We start from the raw sequence: 26,132 nt of genomic DNA on the forward strand, positions 1-26,132 counted from the left end.
CTTATCATCCAAAGGCATGTGACATTAAAGCGCAGTGGGGAACACTCGTTATAATTAGATGGATTTGAAGTGAGTTTTGAATTAAAGCCAGCTGCACTTGACAACCGTTCCCTTTGATGTGGAATGATCTTTGGTGTGAAACCATCAGATATTCGCAGCTTTCCGGTGATCTTTGGACGTTTCTGTCCTTTCCAAACCTCAAGTCTTCAGTCTTTCCACTGCAGGGCCCTCACAACCTTAAAAAATGACATCACCTCATGCCCAGCCAATCAGGCAACTCAATCGTGCGACTACCCCCACCCCCAGTCCCCTGCAGGGACTATCCTTGCCCTACTTCTGAGGAGCCATGAAGAATTGGCTTCTTCTCCTTCTTTCTCTCTCCTCTGCCTCTTCACGTCAAGAAGAAATGATTGAGGCAGCAGAGCCGTGGGGGGTGTGATGTTTAGACTTTGAAGATGGCACGTGGTAGCAAATGCGCGGAGGGAGAGAAATAAGCCATCTCCTTATTATCCTATATTAATGACGATGTTCCTCTTTTTCTGGCATCTTTAACTCCTCGGTTGTTTGGGTGTGTGTGGGTGTTGAGATCGCGTCTGCCTGGCATATAAGCCATTCATGTTTATTTGTTAAGAACACAGCCAATTTTGAGGTTTTATTTGGAAAGGAAGCCTTATCAATCTGGCAGAAAATTAATGCATAAATAGAAACTGTTGCATATGTATTAATACTCAGCTCCTTATGGCTTTGACTTATTTTTCAATGATCAGCTTGTGAGTAGCTTGTTATGGACTCAAGGTTTCAAAGAGGCCCCACACACTCACTGCAGAGCAAGTGGTAGTGATTCCATCGACTTTAGATCTAATGCCTTCTTAGATGGCTTTTCATAGCACTGTCCATTGAGGCCCGGTCTAACCTGGGCTAATCCTTCTTTCATTCTAATGTCTGTATTGATGTGGCAGTCTTAAGCCTCTCAGTAGTGACACGAGGGCAGGCAGCAGGCTGTCGCCCACCCAGGCAGAGGCCAGAATACCTCTAGAGGGAAACTCCTCTCAGTATGACCACTTAGAATAAGCTCTCTCCAGTACAAGCAGAGCACAGTGCTAGATAGCATCACAAATTAGGCCTATTAAATGCTGCTCGGGCCAGTTTATCTGATGATTGGGCCCAATGCCAACCTGAAAGATGATGTTTAAATCAAGGACACGAGGCTTTTAAATGTAACCTTGCTGCTGATCTGCTCTAGAGGTACTAACCATTGATTTTGCAGTGTTGTGTCTTTAGTCCATCTCAGTGAGCTGCACAGTGATTCCAGTGTTGGGCTATACCTGATTGATGTGGAGTAAAAACACTAATAGTAGTGTGATGTTCACAAAACAGTTTAACACATTCACCTTTGAGGTTTGCTTGGCAGTTTTCATTAGTAAATAGTGTTTATCCTGCTCTTATTACTGCAGGGATTCTCAATAAGGAATATTTACTTTTTTCTTAAAGTACTGCTTTACATTACTCAACTACTCCTGTGAGAAAGCAGTTCATTAGATTATGTATTGCATACTTTCACATTACTCCATAACAAGACTGAAATGCATTGTTACATATTGACAAGTTAACAATAGAAGTTTTTATTGACAACACCACAAATCCCTGTACCTAGCCTAATGAGAGTGTACATACCAGCTTTCTCTTGGTATTTAGATTTGAACACAAAGCCAACAACAAAAACCAGCCCAAAGAGACTTCAAAACGATCTCCACCGTGATTCTACTGTAGAAACAGAAAAGGAGGATTCAAGCCTGACGGCTCATCACTGCCTTTCTTACCTGTTAAAGAGCTTTGGCTGCTGGGCTGCTGTAAGAATAGACTGAGCTTTAACGTCACTCTGGATTCTTCACTAGCTTTGTGTTAGCATGCTGTTTGTGTAGATGTCTGTGAAGAGCTGAAATTGTGTTTGTAGCATAATGCAGTTCTTTACGGGGCGATCGTGGCTCAAGAGTTAGGAGTTCGCCTTGTAATCGGAAGGTTGCCGGTTCGAGCCCCGGCTTGGACAGTCTCTGTCGTTGTGTCCTTGGGCAAGACACTTCACCCGTTGCCTACTGGTGGTGGTCAGCCGGCTGTCCGGCAGCCTCGCCTCTGTCAGTGCGCCCCAGGGTGGCTGTGGCTACAATGTAGCTGCCATCACCAGTGTGTGAATGGGTGGATGACTGGATATGTAAAGCGCTTTGGGGTCTTTAGGGACTAGTAAAGTGCTATATAAATACAGACCATTTATCTAGTGCAGTTTACACTTTACCATCATGCTCAAAAAAAATAAAATGCAATAAAAGTAATGTTCTCATCTCCACTCCACAAAAGATTATAGTCCGCTCCAGCATTGTCCTCCAACTGATATCAAAACAACAAAGTCAAACAATTTGGATGTAAAATAGATGTTTTTTGTTTTTTTTTACATATAGATTTTAATAATCACTGTATGTGTGGTAACGTTCATACAAAATTTTATTCAGATTGGCCAGTGTGTTAAGGAAGAAGAAGTATTCATAAAGACGTATATACATAAATACGCTATGACCATGATAATAAAGACAATAGAACATGCATAATATTGGTTTATTAATACAGAAGATCAAGATCGTTTAGTTTGTTTTACAGTTTTAGTTTTTTGTATTAAATCTGTGTCAGTCAAGACCTACTTTTTCATGACCTTTCAAAGATTTAAAAGTAAAAGTTTTTAATCAGCACTATGTATTTTCAGTTACATTTTGCTCCCAACAGCTCAGCTAGCAGGGCTGCAAATATATTTCTAAATCTCTCAGTGCACATGCGATAATTGGATATTTTAAACGATAAATTGAAGATTTGAAACCCCTTCAGCACCACTGAGCATTAACAGATTCACCAAGTGCAAACAAATTCTGCTACCATCACTGATCATATAAGACTTTCGGAGCCGATTAAGCGGATTCTGAACAAAACCAAAATGTGTTTAGGTGCTGCTTTAGAGCTGTTCTTACACTGTTTGAGTGCCCAAAAATCCCCTTTCACCAGGTCCAGGATCTTCATTTCTCATAATTAGTTATTATTAATCTCTGGCTGTCTTCCACTGCTTGTCTTTTGTTCTGTCTCACTTCCCTCACCCCCAACCAGGCAGATAGCTCGCTCTCACTGACCCTGGTTTGCTGGAGGTTTCTTCCTGTTAATAGAGAGATCTTCCTTCCCATTGTCGCCAAGTGCTTGCTCATCAGGGGTCGTCTGATTGTTGGCGTCTGATTGAACTGAATTGGATCGAATTTAATCAATTGCTGTTAGTTTATTGAGTTCATCTATTTTGCGCGACAACCACAGGGCTAAGCCACATAGCCTGCTAAACTTACCTAGCTAAGCACCTGATGTGAAGCTTACTTAACCTGACTCTTAACGGTTTACGTTTAAAGGCTCTGGTTTCTGTTTAGACTGCATTATTATTGAGTTATTGACACGAACCTACATGGACTAACTGGTGAATCATTTAATAGAAACTTAGTGAGCTGGGATACTGCAGCCCTGTCTGGACCCCACTGGGAGAAAATTAAAAATAGCTCATTCTAGTACTGACATATCAACTCATATTAACTTCACTGCACTTGTAGCATCCTATTTGGTTGTCCAAAAGGTTCACAAAGAAAGTATTAATCACATGGAGCTGCATCTAATAGTATGATCAAATATCTGAAAAGCAGAGAGCATGTGAGGTTTGTCTTGTGCCACACTATGACTCGGAAAATAGATGCTTTGAGGGGCAAACTCACATTTGATTGGATATTCTGTGTAAGTTGTGAGAAATACTTTCGACACAAACTTCCATTTTGTGATTGTTATGTTATACTTTTGAGCATGCTCACAAGGAACACGCTTCTTCTTTTCCAACTCTTGTATTTACTGAGCTATAAGCAGGCAAATTGTACCTCCAAAACAGACTAAGCTGGAACCTCCTCAGTCAGCTCCCGCTCGTTCCGCTATTAGTAGAAATTTACGAAGTGCATAGCGTGCCGCTGACTGGAAAAAGTAAATCTTGCAGAGGCATCCTACTAATTGAGTCATCCACATGCTGAATTATGTATTAAGTAGAATCTAGCCCTCACCAGAGAAAGCTTTCCCTGATCAACATTACATTAAGCAGTAACTCTGGAGAGGCTCCGCAAGAAAGCTGGACTGTAGCCTCAACTCTCAGCATGTGAAGATTTATGTGCATTTACTCCCCAAGCATTTTTCTGAGCATGTCTGTCAACTGGGATCTACTGCAAGGCACTGGAACCAGTCTGGAGTTCTGTGTTTTCATCTTCTGTGTGTTTGCAGTTGTGCTAAATGTCAGCTTGGGTAGCCTGCCTGGTGCATGAATATGATTTTTTTTTATTTTACAGTTATCTTTCCGCTTGATGTCTTTATTTAAATTCAACATTTCTTGGACAGTATGAAGCAAACAGACAAATCCTGCATTCCTCACAGCTGTCTCACTGTCCCTGGAGTGAAACTGAACTGGGTAACACTGAGATAAAGCCTTCACAAAAGACCATTCAACACATCTAAAGGGGCTTGTACTGACAAAGTTTCTTCACAATTACGTTCTGCTAATCGGAATCTAGACAGGTTTTCAATTTGGCCAAACGGCGGCTATTTTGTCTCGTATCAGTGCTCATTGTGTGTCTCTTTTGTCCTCACCTATTGGCCCTCAGTCAACCTACGTTTTCAGGCAGTAATGATAACACGGACACTTTGACTCCCATCTTGTACCCTATATCATGTCCTGATTGTTTCTCCGGATGAGACAGTTGCCCCATCTTTGTTAAAACTGTGGTTGTTCAGTTATTATGTGTGTGGCATTACAGGAAAGGGCAGTCATTGAGATATTTCCCTGGTGAGCCACTGTGACCCATGTGAACTAGCCAGCAGTGTGAGTTTGTGTATGTGTGTGTCTTTGAGTCACCTTGCTGCAGTGAACCTTAATTCTCTAAGCAGAGCTGACAGGTTTGAGTCATCTCTTAAGTTTAAAGTTATGAATATCTATGAGAAAGCTAAGAGGACATTAAGCTGTATAGAAAGTGATGGACACGGTCACAGGTATTTGTGTGTCAACAGATAAAAATATATAAAGCTTTTGCATGCTAACATAAAACCTGGAAGACTTTATTCTCATCTCTTTTCTTACTTTTTCCCTTTTTTTCCCTCTTTTCCTACACTCAAAATAATTTCCTTACCTTTCACACTTCATTTCACCTTTTTCCTCCAACACACTCAGACTCATCTCACACACACTTACACGCATGCACGTACACACACACATGCGGTCCACACTTATCAGTTGTAATGCTAACGTGAGTAGAGCGACCAGTCATTTCTTCCCACTACATCTGAGCCGTTGGTTGCCGCTGGCAACAATCTCCCATCATCAAAGCTGCCAGAAGAAGTTAAGTGGGTTATGCTGCCAGCCTCTGACTACCAGAATGGTAGTCATAGGAAAGCTTCTCCCAGCAAAGGAATTAAAAAGTAGTGGTAGCATGTAGCTGAGTGCCACCAGTATAGTATAAAGTCCTCAGTGACTTGATGACTCCGAAACAATAAAAAATAAAAACAAAAAATCTCAGTCTGATAGAACAGGATACTTTTAGACCTCAAAGGGTTCAGGGACATTTCACCCCCAAATCAAACGTATATATATTTTGTCTCTGGCCTGTAGTGCTGTTTATCCATCTAAATTGTTTTGGTGTGAGTTTGTACACTTTTGGAGATATAGTCTGTAAATGTGTTTGCTTTCCCTTCAATGTAATAGAGCAAAATCAAACATGCTTTGTAGTGCTAAAGTGAGGTAAACATATCTGCATCACTCAGCAGTGTTGCCTCTTTCAAGAAGCGTCTGACCCGGGTGCTTAAAAAAAGAGAGCAATTTCACTGAAATGCACCCAAAACGGTCATCTATGCGTAACAAGAACCTCGTGTTTGTGTCAAGTAAACAAAAAAGGCTAGTGTGCTCCCACTGCTGGTTCCAAGCCTAGATAAATGGGAGGGTTGCATCATAGAGGGAGTCTGGTATAAAACTCTATGCCAAGCCAATATTTTATTGTTAGCCTCATCAATGCCTCAATATTCTAATTAGGAGAACAAAACAATTCAACTTGCAAAAAAGCTGAGATAAAGCTCCTTGAAGTGAATGCAGTAAATATTGTATACCTGGAGGCACCACTTTGACAGCATTGTCAAAGGACAGTTCTATTTACAGTTGGAACCAATGTAGCAGAGCAGGTCATCCACCAATCTGGATCCATCCCTGGCTGCCCCAGTCCACCTGCCAAAGTATCGTTGGGCAAGATATTAAACTCTGAAATGTCCTGACACCCGATGGATCTATTTGGTGTATTGATCCTGTTTGTGTGTGTGTGTGTGTGTGTGTGTAGAAAGCATTTTGAGTGCTATAGTTGAGTAGAAATGTGCTATAAGTACTAGTTGTACTTGGCCTGTCATTTAAATGACCTTACCATGAGATGTATAACCAAACAAAATGCTGCAAATTCATTTTTTAATGATCTTTTCTGCTTTTACTTGTATAAAAAGAAAATCGTATAATAAATCTTACTAAACATCCACTGGGTGAAGTGCTTGTTCCCTCTGTGATTTATTTATCATTTAAAACCCACTGCCTTGTACAACATCATCAGCAGATGGTCTGTGGGCTCAAAGTTGCTCAGAAATCTTGAAATTCTGTCCCAACTGGAATTCAACCAGGGCACTGATGTAAAGTGCTAATGGCCTTCCCCCTGTGTAATAACGCACTTGTTCATTGAATCTCTTTAATTATTTAGTGCCAAATTAGTATAGAGTGTGGGCAGAGGCATACCAGGGAAAGCAGACACATGAGAATCAGATGCAGAGTGTTTAATATTAATAACTATAAACCCTGTCGCTGAACTGAATCCATGACACTTATGTTCACATCAGTTGCTTTTTCCCAAGCTTCTGAGGCAGTCGTGTTCATATCAGTGAATTAATTAACAGTGATGTTAGCAGAGAAAAGAAGAAATAGTAATTGTAACATATGGTGTGATTACGTAGGATAGTAAGTAAGACACTATCTTGCATCCAGTGTTTTTGCTAGCTTAAGATGTGTTCACCCAGTTTAACTGAGAAGCAGTGGTTTCATGATGTTTCATGATGTATATTAAGATGTTTAATTTCTGCTCTTTTATGCTATAAGCTTCTTTTCATGCTGTTTTGTTGCATTGTTTAACTGTTCAGCTGATCACTACCTTTCACAGCAGTGATACTTTTGATGCAGAAATGCTGCAGTTTAATCTGAAGCTATTTAAAAACTTCCCCCTGCTTTGATCAGTAATAGTTTAAAATAGCATGTATGCTTGATACTCAAAAAATACACGGTGTCTGCTGCAGGTCGGTGACAATATGCTACAGCTTTACAATTTGCTGATTCTGTGTAAAATGTAGCAAAACAGCAATCCTTTCCAGTAACCAGCTGCAGCAGCCAAAGGCACTGGCGTTAAAGCTGAACTCCCTGTGGTTTGTGTAAATATCAAATCCTTCCTCTCCCCGTGCCGGCCTCTGAGCACCTATGGGCAAACAGCGGGTTCCCTGGCTTTCTTCGCATCCAGAGTGCTTTCAGTTAGACATGACTAGATACAGAAAAAATACCCTGGAAAAGGTAGGAGAGAAAGCCTCTCACCATTTTCCTAATCACCGTTATCCTTCCCAGCTTTTTCTTTGTCTCTGTTATGTTATTGACTTTTAGCCAGTCTGGGAAACTATTTCTGTGTCTGTGCCCATCTGCTTGAAATGACTTTAAGCCAATAAGTCTTCGGTCTTACTTGCTCTCAATGCTCTGCAGCTCTAGCAAGACCTGAAACTTTTATATTTACTTATTTGACTAAAAGTGTACAGTTCTCTGGTTATGAAAGCATTGCATTTTAGTGTAGTTTTATGTTGTGTGAAGGCAGTCTGCAAAAGATTAAAAGCAACGGCCTTCAAAAAGATTCCTCAGATTTCCTTTTCAGCAGCTAGAGAAGACAGGGTAACGGTTTCTGCTGCACAAACTGCAATCTGATAATAAATGCTACACCGTCCCTGCTTCACTGTCATGAGAACCAAGCGTGCAGTCTCTCGTGTGAGTTTTGCTGTCTCTGTTGGTCCTCAGATGCCAAGGCCTGTCCCAGCGGTGAGTTCATGTGTGCCAACCGCAAATGTTTAGCCACCGTCTACGTGTGCGATGGTGATGATGACTGCGGCGATGGCAGCGATGAGCTGAAGTGCACCTCCCCTCTGACTTGTGGGCCCAACCACCTCCGCTGTAACACCTCCGAGTGCGTGCCGCTCATGTGGAGCTGTGACGGCGACCCTGACTGCTCCGACAGTTCAGACGAGGGGCCTGAGCGCTGCGGAGGTGATGGAGCCCCATACCTGCCCAACCGCAGAGCTAACTGCACCAGTGGGGAGTTTCGCTGTGCCAATGGCGAGTGTGTGCGACTGACCTGGAAGTGCGATGGAGATCCTGACTGCAAAGACAAATCTGATGAGTCAGACTGCCGTGAGTGTCTTGTTCTGCTTCCTTTCTTTCTATGTGTTTGCTTGTCTCCCAACAACTGTAATCTCCTACATATGTAACCTTTTTCTCTTTTTAATGTTGCAGTAGCTTATATATGTTCTCTGCTGCGTATAACTATGTCGATTCAAGGCTGTCTTCTCAGCTTACAGTGATAACAGAAAACGCTGCACTGTCTGAAAGTCTTTTGGCACATATAAAATATGTAGCAAGGTTGAGAGAGATTACATGTAAGCGTGAAAGGAATAAGCTACGTATAACATCCCAGCTAGCATACAGAAATGCTTATGTGCGCCTTTGATGTTCACTGTTAAACCCACAATGCAATATACATTCATATTCATAGTTTGTTAATTACAGATAATTAAGGAGAAAAAAGAGCTACATCTATTGCAGAAATATAAGCATGCAAAATGGAAGCATATTTTGCGCTTATTCTCAGATGAGAAGTGACATAATAGTGCTGAATTCCAGATGAAAGTTGGAGATAGTGGCCGAACCCCTGGAGTGCAGAATCTGGTGGTGAAGGAGAGTTAGCAGATGGCTGATGGAGACATTAGTTGAGACACGTTGGAGAACCCGGATGAGATCGAGCGCCAAGAGATGGGGAGAGTGAGAGATGAGAGTGAATTAAAAAACAGGGCCTAGCAGCTGATTGGCTTGGAGAACACATGCAGGAAGACCACTGGACAAGAGCAGCCACATTAAATTTGATAATGTGAATGTCCCATGCTGTGTAACATAGAGGAATAGACACTCAAATGGTCTAATTCAAAAAGTGTTCATGCAGAAATCTCTCTTTCAGAATCACATGTTTACATAAATAATGGCCACTTATAATCAGCCGTCATCTTCAAAGCAACTTTGAAGACTGACTCCATCTTATTGCTGTCTTGCTGGATCAAGACAGTAATAAGATGGAGTCAATCTGCTATCAGTTTGTGATTGAATAGGGTCAAGTTGGCAATTACATACAATCTGTGTGGGATAAATTGCAAATCTGCTGCCGTCTGTTCCAGATCTGTTGTCATCTTATACACAGAAATTCACTTTAGTTACTTACATGTGTCAGTCTAGCCAGAAACTCATAGATTAGTGAATTCAGTAATTCTTATGTTTCTAGCGAGTTTTTCACAGATTTTTTAAATATTTGTGTTTTCTGGTTTTTTTTGACAAGTGCTCTAATAAAGCAATCAGCGCTGTACATACAGTTTTACATATTTTAATAAGCAGCCTGTTTCTCTACTAGTTTTCACCAATTCAAAGGCCAAAACAGAAGAAGAAACAAAGTTAATTTTGCACACAGTTGGGATTGTACCTCAGGCTTAAATACTTAGCATATCAAAACCGCATTCATTACAAATGCTTTCATCCTTGTTGGATGAAACTTGTATATCACTTACATGTCCCATTTATGCATGTCTTTTCAATAATTGTAGTAAGTTTCTTATCTTGGGGCTGACAGTTTAGTCGGTCCTTGTCCTGCACCTGCTTCCTTCCTTTTCCATTAACTTTGATGTCAACCTTTTTCTGCTTTCTGTAGAAAAAGGAAACCTGGTGGTCATCAGGTCACTGGCTGTTTCACAGCTCATGCAACATCCACCTCAGTTACTGCAGCCCAAATCTTACTTGTGTCCAGCTGTTGTCGCTTCTAAGTAAAGAAAATTGAAAGCAGTACTTTTTCTGTCTTCTTTCCCAAACATGATTGCTTCGCTTTATTTTCTCATGAAATTATTCTTTTTTTGCTTTAGGCTTTTGTACTTTCACAGCTTTAACTTCAGACGTTTCACTCCATGATACATCTCAAGGTGCATTTGCTAGCTAATAAAGAAATAAGGGCATTCCAGTTTGCAGAAAACAGAAAGCACATACCGAGCAATTTTAAATGACTCTGACTCACTAACATACTCCTGCTGGTATAGTTAATGATGATGAATCCAGCAGTAATATTGAATGTGGACCTATCTGGGGTACAGGGTAATAGCATTTCTACACCCACATTAGTGAATGAGACACAATCTGAGAGAGCGGTGAGGAACTCTAAAAACCCATTAAAACATAAAATAACTCAGAACAAGCATGATGTTTCCACTTCAGGAAATTGTAATTGCCAGCCTCTACCCATTTCTTGATTTCTTGAATTACCTCATTTTATGTTAATACACAATATTAAAGTATATAGGTTTATTTTATACTATTAAATCAGTGGTAAAGCAGTGCTATACATTACAAAATAATACTACATTATCAAAGCCTGTAGTATAAATAAAGTATTTTATCCAGCTTAAGGCAACCGTTAGAATCTTGGGTACAACTGCAGCCTTTCCAATTGCTATTCAGTTTTCATATATATTCTCAGAGGTTATGGATGGATTTGATTATTTTTTAAGTTTGGTTGATTCTGAATAAACTCTAGTAGTTTTACAAATATTCTATTCACTAGGTGGGCACTTTTTATGTTGCACGTCTTCAGATGAATCCAGAAACTGTGAAGTTGTTAAATTAACGTTATATTTTGTTTTTGTTTATTTGCTTTGAGATGGTGGAATAGATAATCTTCAACAGCAATATTTCTTCCCTCCTCTGACCTGACGCTCTATCATTTAGCAGATTTCTTCTCTGCTGGGAGTTGATATTGAGTTTCTTCCTCCTAAATGCGTCAGGTAAAGAATGTGTTTCTGTTGATAAACACTGTGTGAAGATGGGGCCTTGTGATAAGACAGGTTTTCCTATTAGCTGGTCATGGATGGGGGAGCCCTGAAGCTCCTGTCTCACTAAGCCAGAGTGTGAAGCCCAGATAGTCCCACTATTCATTATCAAGATGTGCGGTGCACACATCAAACGCACAGCTCTCACTCTGTGGTCTGTCATATAAGCTGCACTTACAGGAGATTGATGTTTTATTAGCCAACAGAATATCTGCATTAGAGGGGAGGAAGGCTGGGGGTGGTTAGGGACACAACCTCATCTTTGTCCACAAGTTCCCGTGCTACACATTTAAACTCATATGTTCACCACCTTTGGTGTATTCGCACACCCTTATGTCTGTACGAGGATTTCTTTGTCTAAAAAATGGAATTTTCTTCCAGCTTGTCAGCAGAGGACAAATGCTCCTGCTGTGATTCATCAGTTTTACACTGTTGCTTCTGCTCTCTTATGAATATACATGCACATGTATCTATACCAGTATGCACCACCAGTTTATTGCTCACTCAAATTTCTAGATTTACCTGAGAGATGCACAGAAACATGGATGATCATATCTATGTGCATACATGTCTGGACATGCGTGTCCAGACTGCAGCATCCCTGGCTCCATTAGGCTCGTTGTGTCCTGTTCGTCTTGTGATAACACTTAATCATATCCCTCTGTCACATATATTGCTTTTTAGTGCGGTTTAGAGGGAGTTATATGAGCATACCGGGCACTGTTGATGAAAAGCTTGTCTGTGCTTGGGATATTAATAAAATTTGGTGTGGCTTCTTGGAGCCTCCATCTTTGTGTTACTATATTGAAAATCATTCATCACACGCCCTCAGGTTGACTGTCTCTGTCCTCGGCAGTGCCTTACACAGACTGTGAATTAATAGAAGTGCAGTATATGCCATTTCTCAATATTTTTCAGTGTTTCAAGAAAAGTTTTTAAAGCAATTCCTCTTCTTTATGGGACACAAATGTGGAGAGAAACCGAGTGATTAAAATGCCACAGCTGGTCTTGGATTGGATTCGACCACATGATTTTATGCTCCTCTTGAAGTCATTAAAATCAAATTTAAAATTTCGATCTCTTGCCTGTTACAGCTCTGTTGACGTGTCGTCCTGATGAATTCCAGTGCGGTGATGGTTCCTGCATACACGGCACCAAGCAGTGTAACAAGGTCCACGACTGTCCTGACCACAGCGATGAATCTGGATGCGTTAACGGTGGGTTCACCTGTCACTGTGTTTGGCAGTGAGTGTCTGTCCTCCTCCATGTCTGCTCCTCCGTCTTCTTCCCTCATGTATCTGTCTCAGTCTCTGCCTTTTGCACGTCTGCCTATGTGAAATACCTTTCAACACGAGCAGTTTTATAAGCCCACCAGGATTTTTTTTGGCTAAAAGACCTGCAATATTTGTGTAGTTTTACTCAGTCAAGACTTGCTTCTACTGTAAATTATTTATTCTGTAATGATGCTGTAAATATTTTTCACCTCATTCTCAAGTATCATTAGTAATCTGATTACATTGAAGCCAGTGAAGCCTGAATCACAGCCAATAGTCTAATCCTTAAGAATCACAACTATTAATGTCATATAAAAGTACTTTTTTAATAATAAATTGTGTTCAAAAAAGTGCAACTCAAAGATGATTAGAAAGATGGACATGTGGACTACAGTTTGGCATTAGCTGTTGTGCTAACGCTGTGCTTTGCTTAAACCTTAAACCTAACCCATTCTTTTTTGCCCCTCTTTAATTGTGCCATCTTTTCAGTTTCTCAGACATGCTGCATTGTCCTTTACCTTGTCTTCACCCTTTATTGTTATCTGTTCTTTATCCTCCTTTCTTTGATTGTCTTTGCCCTCTTCTTCTGACTCTTTGTAAATGTAGAAAAGGAAACACTATAAATTACATTCTACTAAACTGCAAAACAGTCTGAAACAAGCTGTTAGGATCAAACATGGTTTATTGTGATGTAAAATGAGGGCGCATACCTGAAGCTGCTTGTTGAGGATTTTGAGCTTCTCTTCTCTGTCCTTTGCTGCTGCTGCCTCCTTTCTTCAGTTTCTTACTTATTGTTGATTTCATTTTATGCACTCTCCCCCTCCCCTATACTTTTATAATAAAATTCACTGGATCATAACACTTTCCATCCTGGAACTTCCTGTTTCTAGACCAGTCTGTATCTATTATTAAAACGCTATCCTTTGTTATTTTTTGAAGGCTATAGTGGTGAAATAAGTAAAAATTTAATTCTTCGTAAATCTTATGCTTAGTCTGGATCAAATGAGGCTGCTGTTAATTTTTACAGTCCATATTGGCATTGTTATAAGGCTGTTATTTACTCATTAATAAAAAGTTTTGATGGGGTGAAATTAAAAAAGTAACATTTTGCCCCTCAGCAATAAAAAAGCTGGTGTCCACCCAAGTTTGTGAGCACGATCATTAAAGAACAAGGCGGTCGCCAGTATTTTACATTTCATGGACTAGTGAGGGGGACATGTTAGAGATTATTTTTCCCCCAAATGTTTTAAACCTAGAGTAACAAATCTGTTTTAGAAATATTTGTCAAAAAAATGTAACAAGTAAAAATATAAATAACCCCTCCCCCCAAATACTCAGATACAGAAGTACAGTTGCAGAAAAATTCAAAAAGTACTTTGACTTTACTTCACATCTCCGGCTTTAAGCCATAATCATCAAAATTTAAACAAAGTCTTAAAATAATTCACTTTATATGTAATGAATACAGATCTAATTTATAGACATACACTAATACAATTAGCATGTTTTCCTAGCTTGCCATACTTATGGAACCAACCATAAGTGGGGATTTGAGGAAATGCAGTTTTTGGTACTTCCACTTTTTCTTCATTTTTCAGCCCTCCAGGTCACTGTTTGCTCACAGCACATCAACTTTTACTCACTTTTCTATTTCATTTTTTTCCTTCATTTCACTATGAAGTCCATTCCAAGTTGTTCCTTTCCATATCAGACTTCTGTGACTGGCTTCAAATTTTGGAGATGAGCTAAGAGCAAATTTCCTCTGGCCTTGTAACCTTGAACTCTGCACATAAATCATTCTGACTAGAAAACAGAGAACAACACAGTGAGGAAAGGTACAGTATTTGGCTATTCAGCAGCTTTTCCTCCATATGCAGACCACAGTGTGAAAAATTGGCTGTCATTTCATGGAAAGAAATATCCTTCAAAGAAACTTGCATGAGTATGAATCATTTGCTATAATGGCAGCTGGTGTTACATTGTGTGGATCCAACCCAGTGCTTATTGTGGATGAATTTCTTTACCGCTCCCTCATCTGACTGTGTTGCATAATTTAAAAACGTAGTGCAAAATTAAACTGCAGGAAATTAAACTATGGCACTGTGAAACAGGACCAAAATTAAAATGTAGTTATTATAATTTTTTTTTTTAAACTTTTTTTATGTGGGGCATAATATGAATATTTGCTGCGTCTGGTTTCAAATGAGTCTTCAGTAATTCAGCGACTGGAAATATTTAATTTGACTTCACACTTGTTGATGCACAAGGCTCTGAATGAGTATGCAAATGAAATAAAGTTTCATGAAGTGTCTAGTGTGGATTGTGATCTGTTTTTGGTTTTTTCCTGTTCCAGCCACGAAATGTGAAGGACCCCTCAAGTTTCTATGTAAGAATGGAGAATGTATTGACAGCTCCAAGGTGTGTGACTCAGTGAAGGACTGCAAGGACCGATCAGATGAGCCCAAAAAAGAATGCGGTAAGATGGCTACGACGAGCTTGTTTAGAAAAATTGAATTTATTACTTCTCTCTGCTTGAATATGAAATGGTTTTCTTTGATTACTAGCAGTATCAAATGAGGGAACATTCAGCTCCCAAAATAACAGAGCTGTCTGTTACTGTTTGTGTGCCATCGTTTGAGCCCCGTGCAGTGACAGAGCATGTACATATCTGTTGTAAATGGATTCAAGCAGTTAATCTAGCTGCATAATCATGTTTGCCATAACAAAGTGCAACTACCTCCCTCCTATTACCTTGCATTTCAAAGCATGCAGAGGCACAGTCAAATTAGAGGCAGGCTTCGATGATCAGAACAAGAGCCTGCATGTACTAATTACCATCAAACTGCAGAAAGTCCATCTGCTTTATGATAATCTCTCTTCCTTTCTCTACCTTCATCTCTTAACCAAATGTGTAATTGCAATGAATAAATAAAAAGCAGTGTTTGGAGAGGTAGGGATTGGAAGTGCTGATACAGTCTGATTTTACCTCCTGGGCCACTGTCCTGCGTATGTTTTAAGTTAATCTCAAAAGACAAAAGAGAATAAAAACGAGTCATGAAATGTCTTGGTTGGTTTTGTTGCTTAACGATACAGTAACACAATCTCTGGTCAAATAAATACAAATTTTCTTTGTGACATACACAGTACAACACATAGTGAACATGCAGTGAAATGCTTGTGTCCTGAACTGCAGACAGGCTGCAGACGTGGCCGCGCCACTCTAGGGCTGGTTTTTAGCAAGGGGGGGGGGGGGGCGGGCTAGCCAGGAACCTTACTAGATACTGGGCAGGTGTGCTGCTACTCGCTCCAGAGGTGTGTAGTCTTACCACTACACTATCCAGCTGCTATGTAATGTCGGTAATGCAAACCCTGAAAATGGTAGCAGCGTGTCAGCCATCCTCTCTCATAAAGAGAAGGCTGTTCCTGTTTTTAATATTAACTTGTTTTATTTAGCCTGAATTTTCTTGTATATTTTCCACAGTAGTCCTGTCTCACATTGTCTTGCATTCTTGTGAAAACATAAGAAAATTCAGTAGCTTGTAGAACCACCTTCAGCACCAATAACTGGAAGTAATCGTTTTCTGTGTGATTTTCAAGTCTCTCACATCATCGCCGACAAATTTGGCAGAGGAGAGAAGTTCATGGTTGACTAAATGACTTTAAGATGCCCAGGTTCTGTGTTTGTGCTGATATTCTGTGATTGGTTTTCTGCAAACATGGTGCTGTGTATTATGGCCAAACATCTCCACTTTGGTCTCATCTGGCCATAGGATATTGTTCCAGATGTTTTGTAAAGGGGGAGTTAATAGGGGAACTTAGATTACATTGGCTTTGGTGAAAACTTTTCACATGACTGTAGCATACAGCAGGAAATAGTCCTTTTGACCTAAATTGGCTGTTACTGCCATTTACCCAATCACACTCTTTACGCCTATGCCTTTAAAGACTTGTATCTGTCACACCCATGCTCACACACCAATGGATGGATCAGGGGCAGCGTGGGGTCTAGTATGTTACCAATGTCACTTCAACATGAATAGGGCCAGAGATTAAACCCCTGACCCTAGACAACCCTCTCTGTTTCTGGAGACAAAGCCATTCCCAGTTCATTTGTATTAATAGAGCTGCCTAGAAGTGAATGCGCCTGACCATTAGCTATGCTATTCACACATTAGTGCAGTTATAGTGTAATTTGGTTTGGGCAGCTGGGAGGGTAAAGATCAGTAAATGTCTGATCCAACTGCATGAAGTGAAAATGGCTTTAGAGTCAAGGCAAATGATTAATATAGGAATATTGTGATCTGTTGTTTAAAAATAATGTGGAACACTGGGATAGCTGGGTGGCCAGTGGTCCTTTGCCCCTCTTTACTTCCCGTTCCCTTGGACTTAAACTAGAGACTATAAGAACTGAAGGTGATGCTTGAATTAAAATAAAAAAGTAGTTATTTTTCTTCTTTTTTTTGACATGAGAGAGTTAAAGGCAGATTTACTCTCATGAAATTATATTTCCTCCGAGAAACTTAAACTTTAGACTGAAGAGTGACAGCTGACCGAACAGACTGACCTCTGCCACAGACGGAAATTACACGAGTGAAGCAAATATTCCAGAGAGTTGTGTCCTCACTTTTCTCTCTCCTCTTCCTTATCTACCTCCACCTTTCTCCCTCTCTCCTTCAACTGAGGTCTTGTTGTCAGCTCATTAAAAGCATGTCCACACATACCTACTTCATCACTCCGCACTCTCGACCATTTACTCCCAACATGTAGGCCAACTGGCACAGACAGAAAACAAATAGAGATACACCCCGCTGCACTCAAACACACGTTATTACTCGATGTTCAGAGCGATTGCATTTGCCGCATCAGCCTTACTTCGGGGAGAATAAAGACAATACATTTCCACGCTCAATCAAATCTATTCTGCATCTTCCCCAACTCATTAGAAATAATGACATATTACCACATTACTGACCCATTACTCAGCACACATTCATCTCCTAACTCTGCTCCATCACATTCTCTTAGAGGAATGGCTGAAAATAGGGAGTACAAACTGAGCTACCAGGGAGAGCGAGTGAGAAGAGAAACAAGGTGGGGGAAAGGAAAGACGTCATGTTTGTCTTCTGGAAAAAGTGACTTCTAAATTCTGTCTGAGATGGTCAGAGAAAAGCTGACAGGGCCTCTCTCTTCTTTGTTACCCACCCTGCCCCTCTCAAAGAAACAGGAATGGGTGAGACCTCAAATGCAGCTTCATTTGGTCTTTTCCTCTGTCTGCTGGCAATCCAGAAGTGACAGAATGAGAGTAGTTGCCACTGTGAGTGGCAGATTGCTGTCACCCATCCAGCTGAGTTAGAGGGGAATTGAATGCAGCCGGTTGCAGTTCTCAAAGTCTGCTGGCAGTCACACAAAGAGAGCATTTCTCCACAAAGTTTACCTTCAGTCAGTCTTTGAATAGAATACCATTTCTGACTTTTATTACAACAGAAAAATTTCGACCTGACAGTGTACAAAGGTCTTACACAACTTGATACCCCTGCGTTGCATAGATAATCACTACACCTCCCAGACATCACTTTCAGATATTTTATTGCAAGTCAGGGTGATGCTTGCAGTGATAAATTTTTCAAGCAACTCAGCACTAGGGCATACCATTCATGGTAATACCGGTATAATGTTGGGCAACGATAAGAAAATGAAATATCGCGATAGAATATGGGTAAAACGCGCATGCGCAGTGCCTTTGTTTTCATACGCACATGGTGGAAAAAGCGACAGAGAATGAGAAGGGCGAAAGCGGATCTTTGAATGAAACGATGAACCAGAATTGGTTTGTAAAAATGCTGCAACTTCAGTGGTGTGGAACTGGTTTAGCTTTTTCCAGCAGATACACAACAAAGCCCTATTTTTGGTAGAGCATGCTAGCAGGCCGTCGTTATTACCGTGTTTTTTGGAAAATACGGCACACTTAAAATCAATCCTTTGATTTTTCTGAAAATCAACAGTGCCCCTTATAATCCCGTTTGCCTTATGTATGAATTCTGGTTGTGTTTACTGACCTCGAAACAATTTTATGTGTCACACGGCTCTGTCAAATGTTTCAGTACGACTTTGCTAAGCTACGAACCCGCACCGCTTGATGGATTGTCGGAGCATTACGGCTGTCGTAGGCAGGAGCCTCGCGGGGTGATACGTGCTGTGCCTCAACATAATATTACTGTATTGTGTGTATAACCTCTTTTTAAGTTTTGTGGATATTATACATGGTTATGCTGAGGGCTTGTCGGCCAGTTTCCACTGGAAATGCCTTTTGGTTAAACTGTCAGCAAGGCATTTGCGTTTGCACTGTTAAATTTTTATATAGCTTTAATGCAGATAAAAAACAGCTGCTTGTTTAAGTAAAAATACATTGATGGTTTGTTTTGCACTAATAAAGTTGTGGAGTCGTAAAGTATTTTGTCTAGTGTCAATTATATTGTCAGTTATATCGTTATCGCAAATTTTCAAATGTATATCGTGATAAATATTTTTGGTCATATCGCCCTGCTCTACTCAGCACTAAAGAGCATTTCAAAGTGTTTTAGCTCTTTAGTTTGATGTTTTCCTGTAGCTTCCGTGTTTTGGTTCATTCTCACTGCTCTCATACGATTTTTGGCTGCTGCATACAGCTGTTTTCAGCCACAATGTATCTAAAAACAAAACCAAACACGACCTACACTATCTGTCCAAAAACAAATACCAGAGAGATGGCAATCATGGCTAGCTGCTGAACAGATTATGAAGATTATGAACAAGTCAACAGACTGACAGACGCATATACCAAGAGGGTGATGCAGACAGTATTTATATAGGAGGAGAGAGCAGAGTGGACACACCTGAGAGCACAGTTGAACAGAATCTTAAGTAATGAAACATGGAAAGCAAAACTGAACATAAACACATACACATACACACACGCGACCTGGGACTGTCAAGATTAAACAGGACCTAACACACCCACATTGAGACCCACATTAAGGCGCGTGGACACAGGAACGGGAGCTAAAACGACATGGTGACACATGTTGAAACACAGGAAACAGGACTGAAGACAAATGAACTTCCTATGACAGTGAAAGCAGACAAGCATGGAGAGACCAGACACCGTGACACGACTGGGGAGACAAAAAGGGTAATGAAACACAGAGAAAAGACTGACTTCCATACGAGACGCTGATGACAACGCAGAGATGAGACTTGGACGGATTGGACACGAAAGCGAACTAACATAATCAAACAAGAACCAGAAATAAAAAAAAAACCCTCAGAGACACTAGAGAATACTAAACTCGAGACTAACCAATACAAAGCTTGATTGTGAATATTTCTTAAAAGAGTCCAGAACAAAATCTCAAAACACACACAAGACCCAGGCCAAAACTGTATTCATTCACAGCACATTAAAAAAAAAAAAAAACACCATGAAGTTTGCATGAAAACATTCACTCACATATGAAATACATTAGCAATAGAAAAGTGTGCAATTTAACACTGCAAGTGCCCTCTCACAATGAAATTCTTTGCAAAGCCCACATACTGGATTATAAGACTAGGCAATATTCCAGGAACTCGAGGGCTGTTTTAGGGCAGCTCAGGCCTTTGTGTGTGTTGTGTGTGTGCTGCAGGAACTGTCCCTGTAGGAGTTCTTTCAGGGTTGTTTTTAGGGGATGGAAAATGCTTGCAGCCAGGTAGATTCCTCTGCACTGCTAGGGAGGCTCAGCACTGAGTGTGTCATTATAAAACTGAACACAAAACATTACATTACGTTTTTTTGCACAATAACATACACGCTAATCACTCTGGCTCACTCAAAGGGAAGCACTACGGCTTCATTTTGAAACCAGTGATTGTCTATGTGGGGAGTTTGCTGTGGCTCTTCTTTCACTGACTCATGACATAAAGCTACCTGGCTGGAGTGAAATGTTTAGACTGGGCAACAAACTGTTGGCAGATTTAAGATTGCAGTTTTCCTTTGTAGATTGTGGAGCCTCACTTTATTCTGAAAAACTCTGCACTGTTTAAATGTTTTTCTTTTATCTTAGCTTTTACTGAGTTAAGCTTCCATTTAAGATGCGCTCAGTTAACAGATTTTTATCAAATCTAGCATGAATAAAAGAGCTATATAAATAATTAATGTATGTTCAGCAGTCAAATGATACAAAACTGCTACCTGCAGCTTTATTCAATAAATTTCTAGACGAGGTTAAGTACCTGAACCTGAAGTGTCAGTCAGTGATGTTTGCTTTCTTCTTGCTATGAGGTTAAAATATTTTATGCTTCACAATTACGTCTAACTACTTCTGTCTAATTTACTGTGTGCCCACCTTGTCTGTGCCAGCTGCTTTGACCTAGTTTTAAAAGAGAGCGTGTTGTTTGTTGTGTTTTCACATTTTATTTTTCAGCTTCTGTCATTTTTAGGATCCTGCCGATGCAGGCAGCGCACCTGTTTAATTTAGATGTGCTCCCTCCCTCCTGTGATAGACCCTTGTGGGACGTCTTAAAATCCCAGTTCACAGCTTTAATCCCCTCTTCACACATATTTCACATCCCTGCAGATGGACCTGATTCTCAAGCTTTATAAGCCTGCCGTGTGTGATGCCTGCGTGTCGCTTTGATTCCTCTTCTGCTTTTGAGAACATCTGATAAGAATTCAAAAAAGATGGAAAAGAGTCGAGTACAGAAGCTGAGATATCATAGAGATTACTGCCACCCGTGTGCCACACATACTTATTTATCTTTTAAAAACATGACAAGTCATTATGCTACAGGGTAATAGTTGAGCAGGAAAAGTCCTTTCCTAAATGAGATGAGAAACTATGACCTACTGCCTGACCTTCCTCTTAAATGAATGGCTGCTTTTGACACCTGTCTCCTTTTCTTTGTCTTCTAGGACTGAATGAGTGTATGATCAATAATGGCGGGTGCTCCCATGTCTGCGTGGACCGACCAATTGGCTTTGAGTGTCGGTGCCCTACCGGCTACCGGCTGCTAGACAAAAAGACTTGTGGAGGTAAATAGAGAAATATAAAGTGTTTTTCAGAAACAGAGTGGCAGGCTGGCTGCTGACCAAGCCAGTATAAATCTGTTTGTGCATTTGTGTAGTGTACCGCTTTGGGCAGCTTGCAGCTCTCATGCTGTCCATCTCTGTTCCCTGCCCATCGCTCCCACAGGGGAAGTTGTGCAGTCTTACTCCTGTCACACATGCTTATAGTATGTCCTTCACACCCTTCCTATCATTTTAGCAGCTCGCCATCACACCCAGAGAAGAATCAGGTCAAAAGACGTCAGCAGGGATCCACCCTGCCTCCCTGTTGACTCCTTTCTTCCCTAAAACTGCAAAAATTCCAGCCATAAAATGTGCATTTTTACCTCCCTGTTGTAGCTGTCATGTCATTGAAAAGAATTTCTATATTTACATTTCCTGAATTTAGTTTCCACTCTCATCTGTCACAGCTCACAAGGGAGCATTAGTGATTTGCTGTCACTGTCTGACTGTTTTTGTCTCTCAGCTGATTGATAATCCTCTCATCCCTGTAGATATCGATGAGTGTGAGAACCCGGATGCCTGTAGCCAAATCTGCATAAACTACAAAGGGGATTTTAAATGCGAGTGCTACGAAGGATATGAGATGGACCCGGTCACTAAGACCTGCAAAGCAGAAGGTGAGTTACAGTAAGAAAAGAGGAATTAAGTTAACCCTGTCTATTTCAACCTGTGCCTCAGGTAAACAGCACATTTTCTCAGATACTGAAATGCCTCAACACTGCACCGCACTCTCTTCTGTACTACATTGTTAACCCCTCCTCTTGTCATAACCAGGAAACATCTTTTAACTGTTATATTCTTATTATTTCTCTGCAGGTGTTTGTGCACTTGACATAACAGTACACATAAAACAAAAATCACATCACCAAGGCAACCGCTCTGTTTTTCTCAGACCGAATTTGTCCTCTGGGTCCTGTCCCATTAGACCGCTTCACGAGTGACAGACTGATGTTTAGCGATGCTGAACACTTATAATTAGGTATAGCAACTCTTCAGGGGTACCTGGCTGAGTCACGGTGGAGGCTAATTACACCAATTTAATCCAGCCTCCCGCTCAGCTTGTTGATAACAGTTGTTTGACTAGTGGAGAACAAAGTCAGCTGATGTCTTTTGACCTCCAACTATGGCTCAAAGCTGTTAGCAAGAGGATTGCATGCAGAGGCCATTTTATGTTTACACTTCATTTCCCTGCAGAGTTTTATTATTTAATTGGCAGGAAAGAGCCAGTCAAATGAAATGTGTTGGTTCTGTCCCTGTGGCTGTCAAATGCTGCTATTTAATTTTCCTCAATTAAGCTAAGCTAATATCAAAGCTCAGCATTTGCATGTGTGTGTTTGCGTGTGTGTCGTGTCTGCCCACTTGCCTCTGTTAACGCTTGTGTACTTTTCTCTGCATGGCTGCCCAGTGCGTTAGCTATCAGTTTATCATTGCCATGAGAGAAGTGTTTCTGGCTGTGTGTCAGAAGCCAAATTGCAGCAAATGCAGCAGTTGAGTCACTTGGTTTTGAGGCAATGAAAATGACTTCTGGCTGTGACAGCCCATGAACCCAGCAGGGGAGAATTTTCCCCTTTAGAGGGGTTGGAAATGCTGTCATTGTAATCGCCAGTTTTTTGAGAACGCTTGGTCCTAAACATCACTGTCATGATTCAGAGTTTAGGCTGGAAGACGGAGGAAAGGGCAAAAAGAGAAGACGTGCGGGACTGCGATACTACAATGAGGCTACAACACATACTGTCAAAAGGGAAACTGAGGCAAGCGAGCCATTAATGAGAGAATTTCATATCTGCCCCAAGAGATAACTGCCTGCAGCTGCCATCCTATTACCATGCAGTGTCACAAAGAGAGTGGCTCAGTATAGATGTTACTAGACAAAAGGTGGGCTTTAGTTATAGCCAGGCAGATAAAACCGTCCCTACAGGCGCGTTTTGTTAGTCTTTTTTACCCACGCGACTTTTCCTGGCCAGAATTATGAGGAAATAGTTTAAGACCTCTGTTTATATATGGTTCTGATTTAAGTGCATCCTGGGTGACCTTATCCAAAACAGACAGCTCAAAAAATAGGTGTGAAAATAAACAAGGACACTCTCAGAGGAAGTGCGAAAACCAGTGCATGATAATAGCTAACAACAAATTTACCAATCACAGTGTGTACTTCAGATGAAAGCAAGAAATCTTTTATCTCCTTGAATAACAAAATTATTTCATAGCGTCCTGCAAGAGTTATCCACATAGCGGGCTACATTAATACATTCCAGAGGACAGGTTAATTGTAAATGATCTGGAGCTTTCTATAGCACCATATCCAGGTTAACATGAAATGTGTGATGCGAGCCATGAGGTCACACATTTTCACCAGCACATCTTGTTCTAGGAATTTGCTTTCTGACTAAAGACTCGACTAATCAGGCTCAGCTGTGATTTGTGTTTGGTCCTGATTAGCATGGTAGCAGGGTACACTAAGATGTGAGCATTAAATATTGCACCCTCCAACCACTCAAACATATATATTAAATTACAAACATTTTGCATTTATCTAATGGACTCATTGCCTTTGTTGTGCTTACTAGTTGTGCTTACACGAATAGCCAAACCTCGAAGGCCCATTCTGAGCAACCTTGATGAAATTAACATCCAGCTTGAAGCCTGACCAACTGCTGACATCTCTGTAGACATTTTTTGTCTTGTTAGTAGCGGTCACACTTTCTGTGCTGATGAAATCAAATAACCCTGGGAATAGAAAATGTAATAACTAGTGATTAGATTAAATGCTTTGAGATGCATTCCAGATAAGATCTGCATCTCTCAGCTGTGCATGTAATTAATATTTATATAAAATGCAGGTGTACATGGCAAGGTATTTGGAAGTGAAGCCTATCATTATTCTGTTGCATATGAGTAAAATTCACTGAGTAGCAGATTGTTATTTTTCTATATTTGCAAGCCTGGAAAGGGTAAGAAAATATCTTATTCAAATTAGTGTATGTTTGCCTATGTCTGTTTTGTTGCATTGCCGGTGCAAAAGCCGTCAGCTTGCTGTTTAAAGAGGTGCAGCCAGATGCAAAGGTAACTCCGATATATATTTATATTTGCAAGGCGAAGATAACAAGGAGCGTACAACTTAATGATGTACAACACACTGATCAATACACCAACTATTCAGCTGTTTTTAATGAACAATTATTGTCCCTTCACTCTTGTTAGAAGAGAATATTGAGTAGGATCGTGCAAACTTGATGCTGTTTATCTTTGTGAAAAAAGATTATATTTAGAGTATTGACTTTAGTCTCTCCAGCATCACATTATGTTCCAGTACTTTTAACACTGCGGTGAAGCCGGATTGTTATTACTGTAGAGCAATGTCTAAATCATTCCCTGACATGCAGCATTTCCCATCTGGGTCAGCGGTTCTCAAGTCCAAGTGCATTTTGATGCTGTGCTGAACACACTGTCCAGCTTATTGTTGTTTTATTGTTGTCTTCTTCTTCTTCACATCTTTCCCCTTTGTGGGTTAAATTATTGACACAAGAGCACAGCCACTGCTTCTTCCAGTCCAGACGATGTACTTTTCCCCCTGGATAAAGGTTAAGTTGATTTAAAGCAGTGCACTTGCTGTCTAATCTGAAGCATATTAATGTTGATGTGTGCATAGATGATCACCAGGAGCACCAGGACGAGAGCAGTTTTCTAATAAGATATACCCGCTTTGGCCCCTCTTCTCGCCTAAACTGTCAAAGCTGATTCGCTTGAGCATTACTGAAGCAAATCCCAACTCTAATGTATTCCTCACACCTACAATGTATTCATCCTCATAAGCCCATTTTAGAAATTGCCTCCTATTGAGAAGTTGAACTTTTTTTTTGCTTTTTTTTTGCTTTATTTTGCTGATCCATATTCTGACCCTGACTCGGGGCCTGTGTTGTTTGTGCCTGCTTGCACAAAAACACACCCTGAAATGTTCGTTTCTTCGCTTGCAGGTAAAAGCCCTTACCTACTGTTCACCAACCGACATGAGATCCGACGCATTGACTTAGTGAAGAGGGACTACAGTCAGGTGGTATCCACACAGAAGAACGCTGTGGCTCTGGACCTGGATGTGGCAAACAACCGTGTTTTCTGGTGTGATCGATTTCACCGGAAAATCTACAGGTAAAAAAATAGTTTTTGAGTTTCTAAATCTTTAAATAATTTGTGAAAACAATTGAATGAATGAATGTCTTTTATTCGAGCAACCAAATAATAAAGTTATTGTAATGTACAATTACACAAAAAAAGAAAAAACAAGTTTAGCTCGAAAAGGAGTGGGATGAAGACAAGCTTTTTAACTCCCACCCCTACAATCTTATCTGAGTTTTAAATTTTGTAGTTGCGCAGTACATTTAAATATTTGTGACATACAATTACGGTTATAAAATTATCGCATTGTCATAATTACAACATACAGTAGTGTAAATATTTAGCATCAATAATACAGTCTTTGTTACCACCGTTGA

The 26,132-nt window shown here is 40.4% G+C and overlaps 1 protein-coding gene across 5 annotated transcripts in view; it reads left to right on the plus strand.

The window, feature by feature from the left end:
- LOC102295399 (low-density lipoprotein receptor-related protein 8) overlaps positions 1-26,132 on the plus strand; it is a 95,554-nt gene that overhangs the window by 41,500 nt on the left and 27,922 nt on the right. For all 5 annotated transcript variants that reach the window (XM_005935654.2, XM_005935656.2, XM_014337918.2 and 2 more), the window contains 6 exons: positions 8,174-8,563; positions 12,381-12,503; positions 14,914-15,036; positions 21,487-21,606; positions 22,134-22,259; positions 25,617-25,788. In XM_005935654.2, the coding sequence (XP_005935716.1) occupies positions 8,174-8,563; positions 12,381-12,503; positions 14,914-15,036; positions 21,487-21,606; positions 22,134-22,259; positions 25,617-25,788 (1,054 nt within the window). The remainder of the gene's footprint in view (positions 1-8,173; positions 8,564-12,380; positions 12,504-14,913; positions 15,037-21,486; positions 21,607-22,133; positions 22,260-25,616; positions 25,789-26,132) is intronic.

This window comes from Haplochromis burtoni, unplaced genomic scaffold (assembly GCF_018398535.1).
Source record: "Haplochromis burtoni strain Fernald_Lab_line unplaced genomic scaffold, NCSU_Asbu1 Contig_199, whole genome shotgun sequence".
NCBI classification, from domain to species: domain Eukaryota; kingdom Metazoa; phylum Chordata; class Actinopteri; order Cichliformes; family Cichlidae; genus Haplochromis; species Haplochromis burtoni.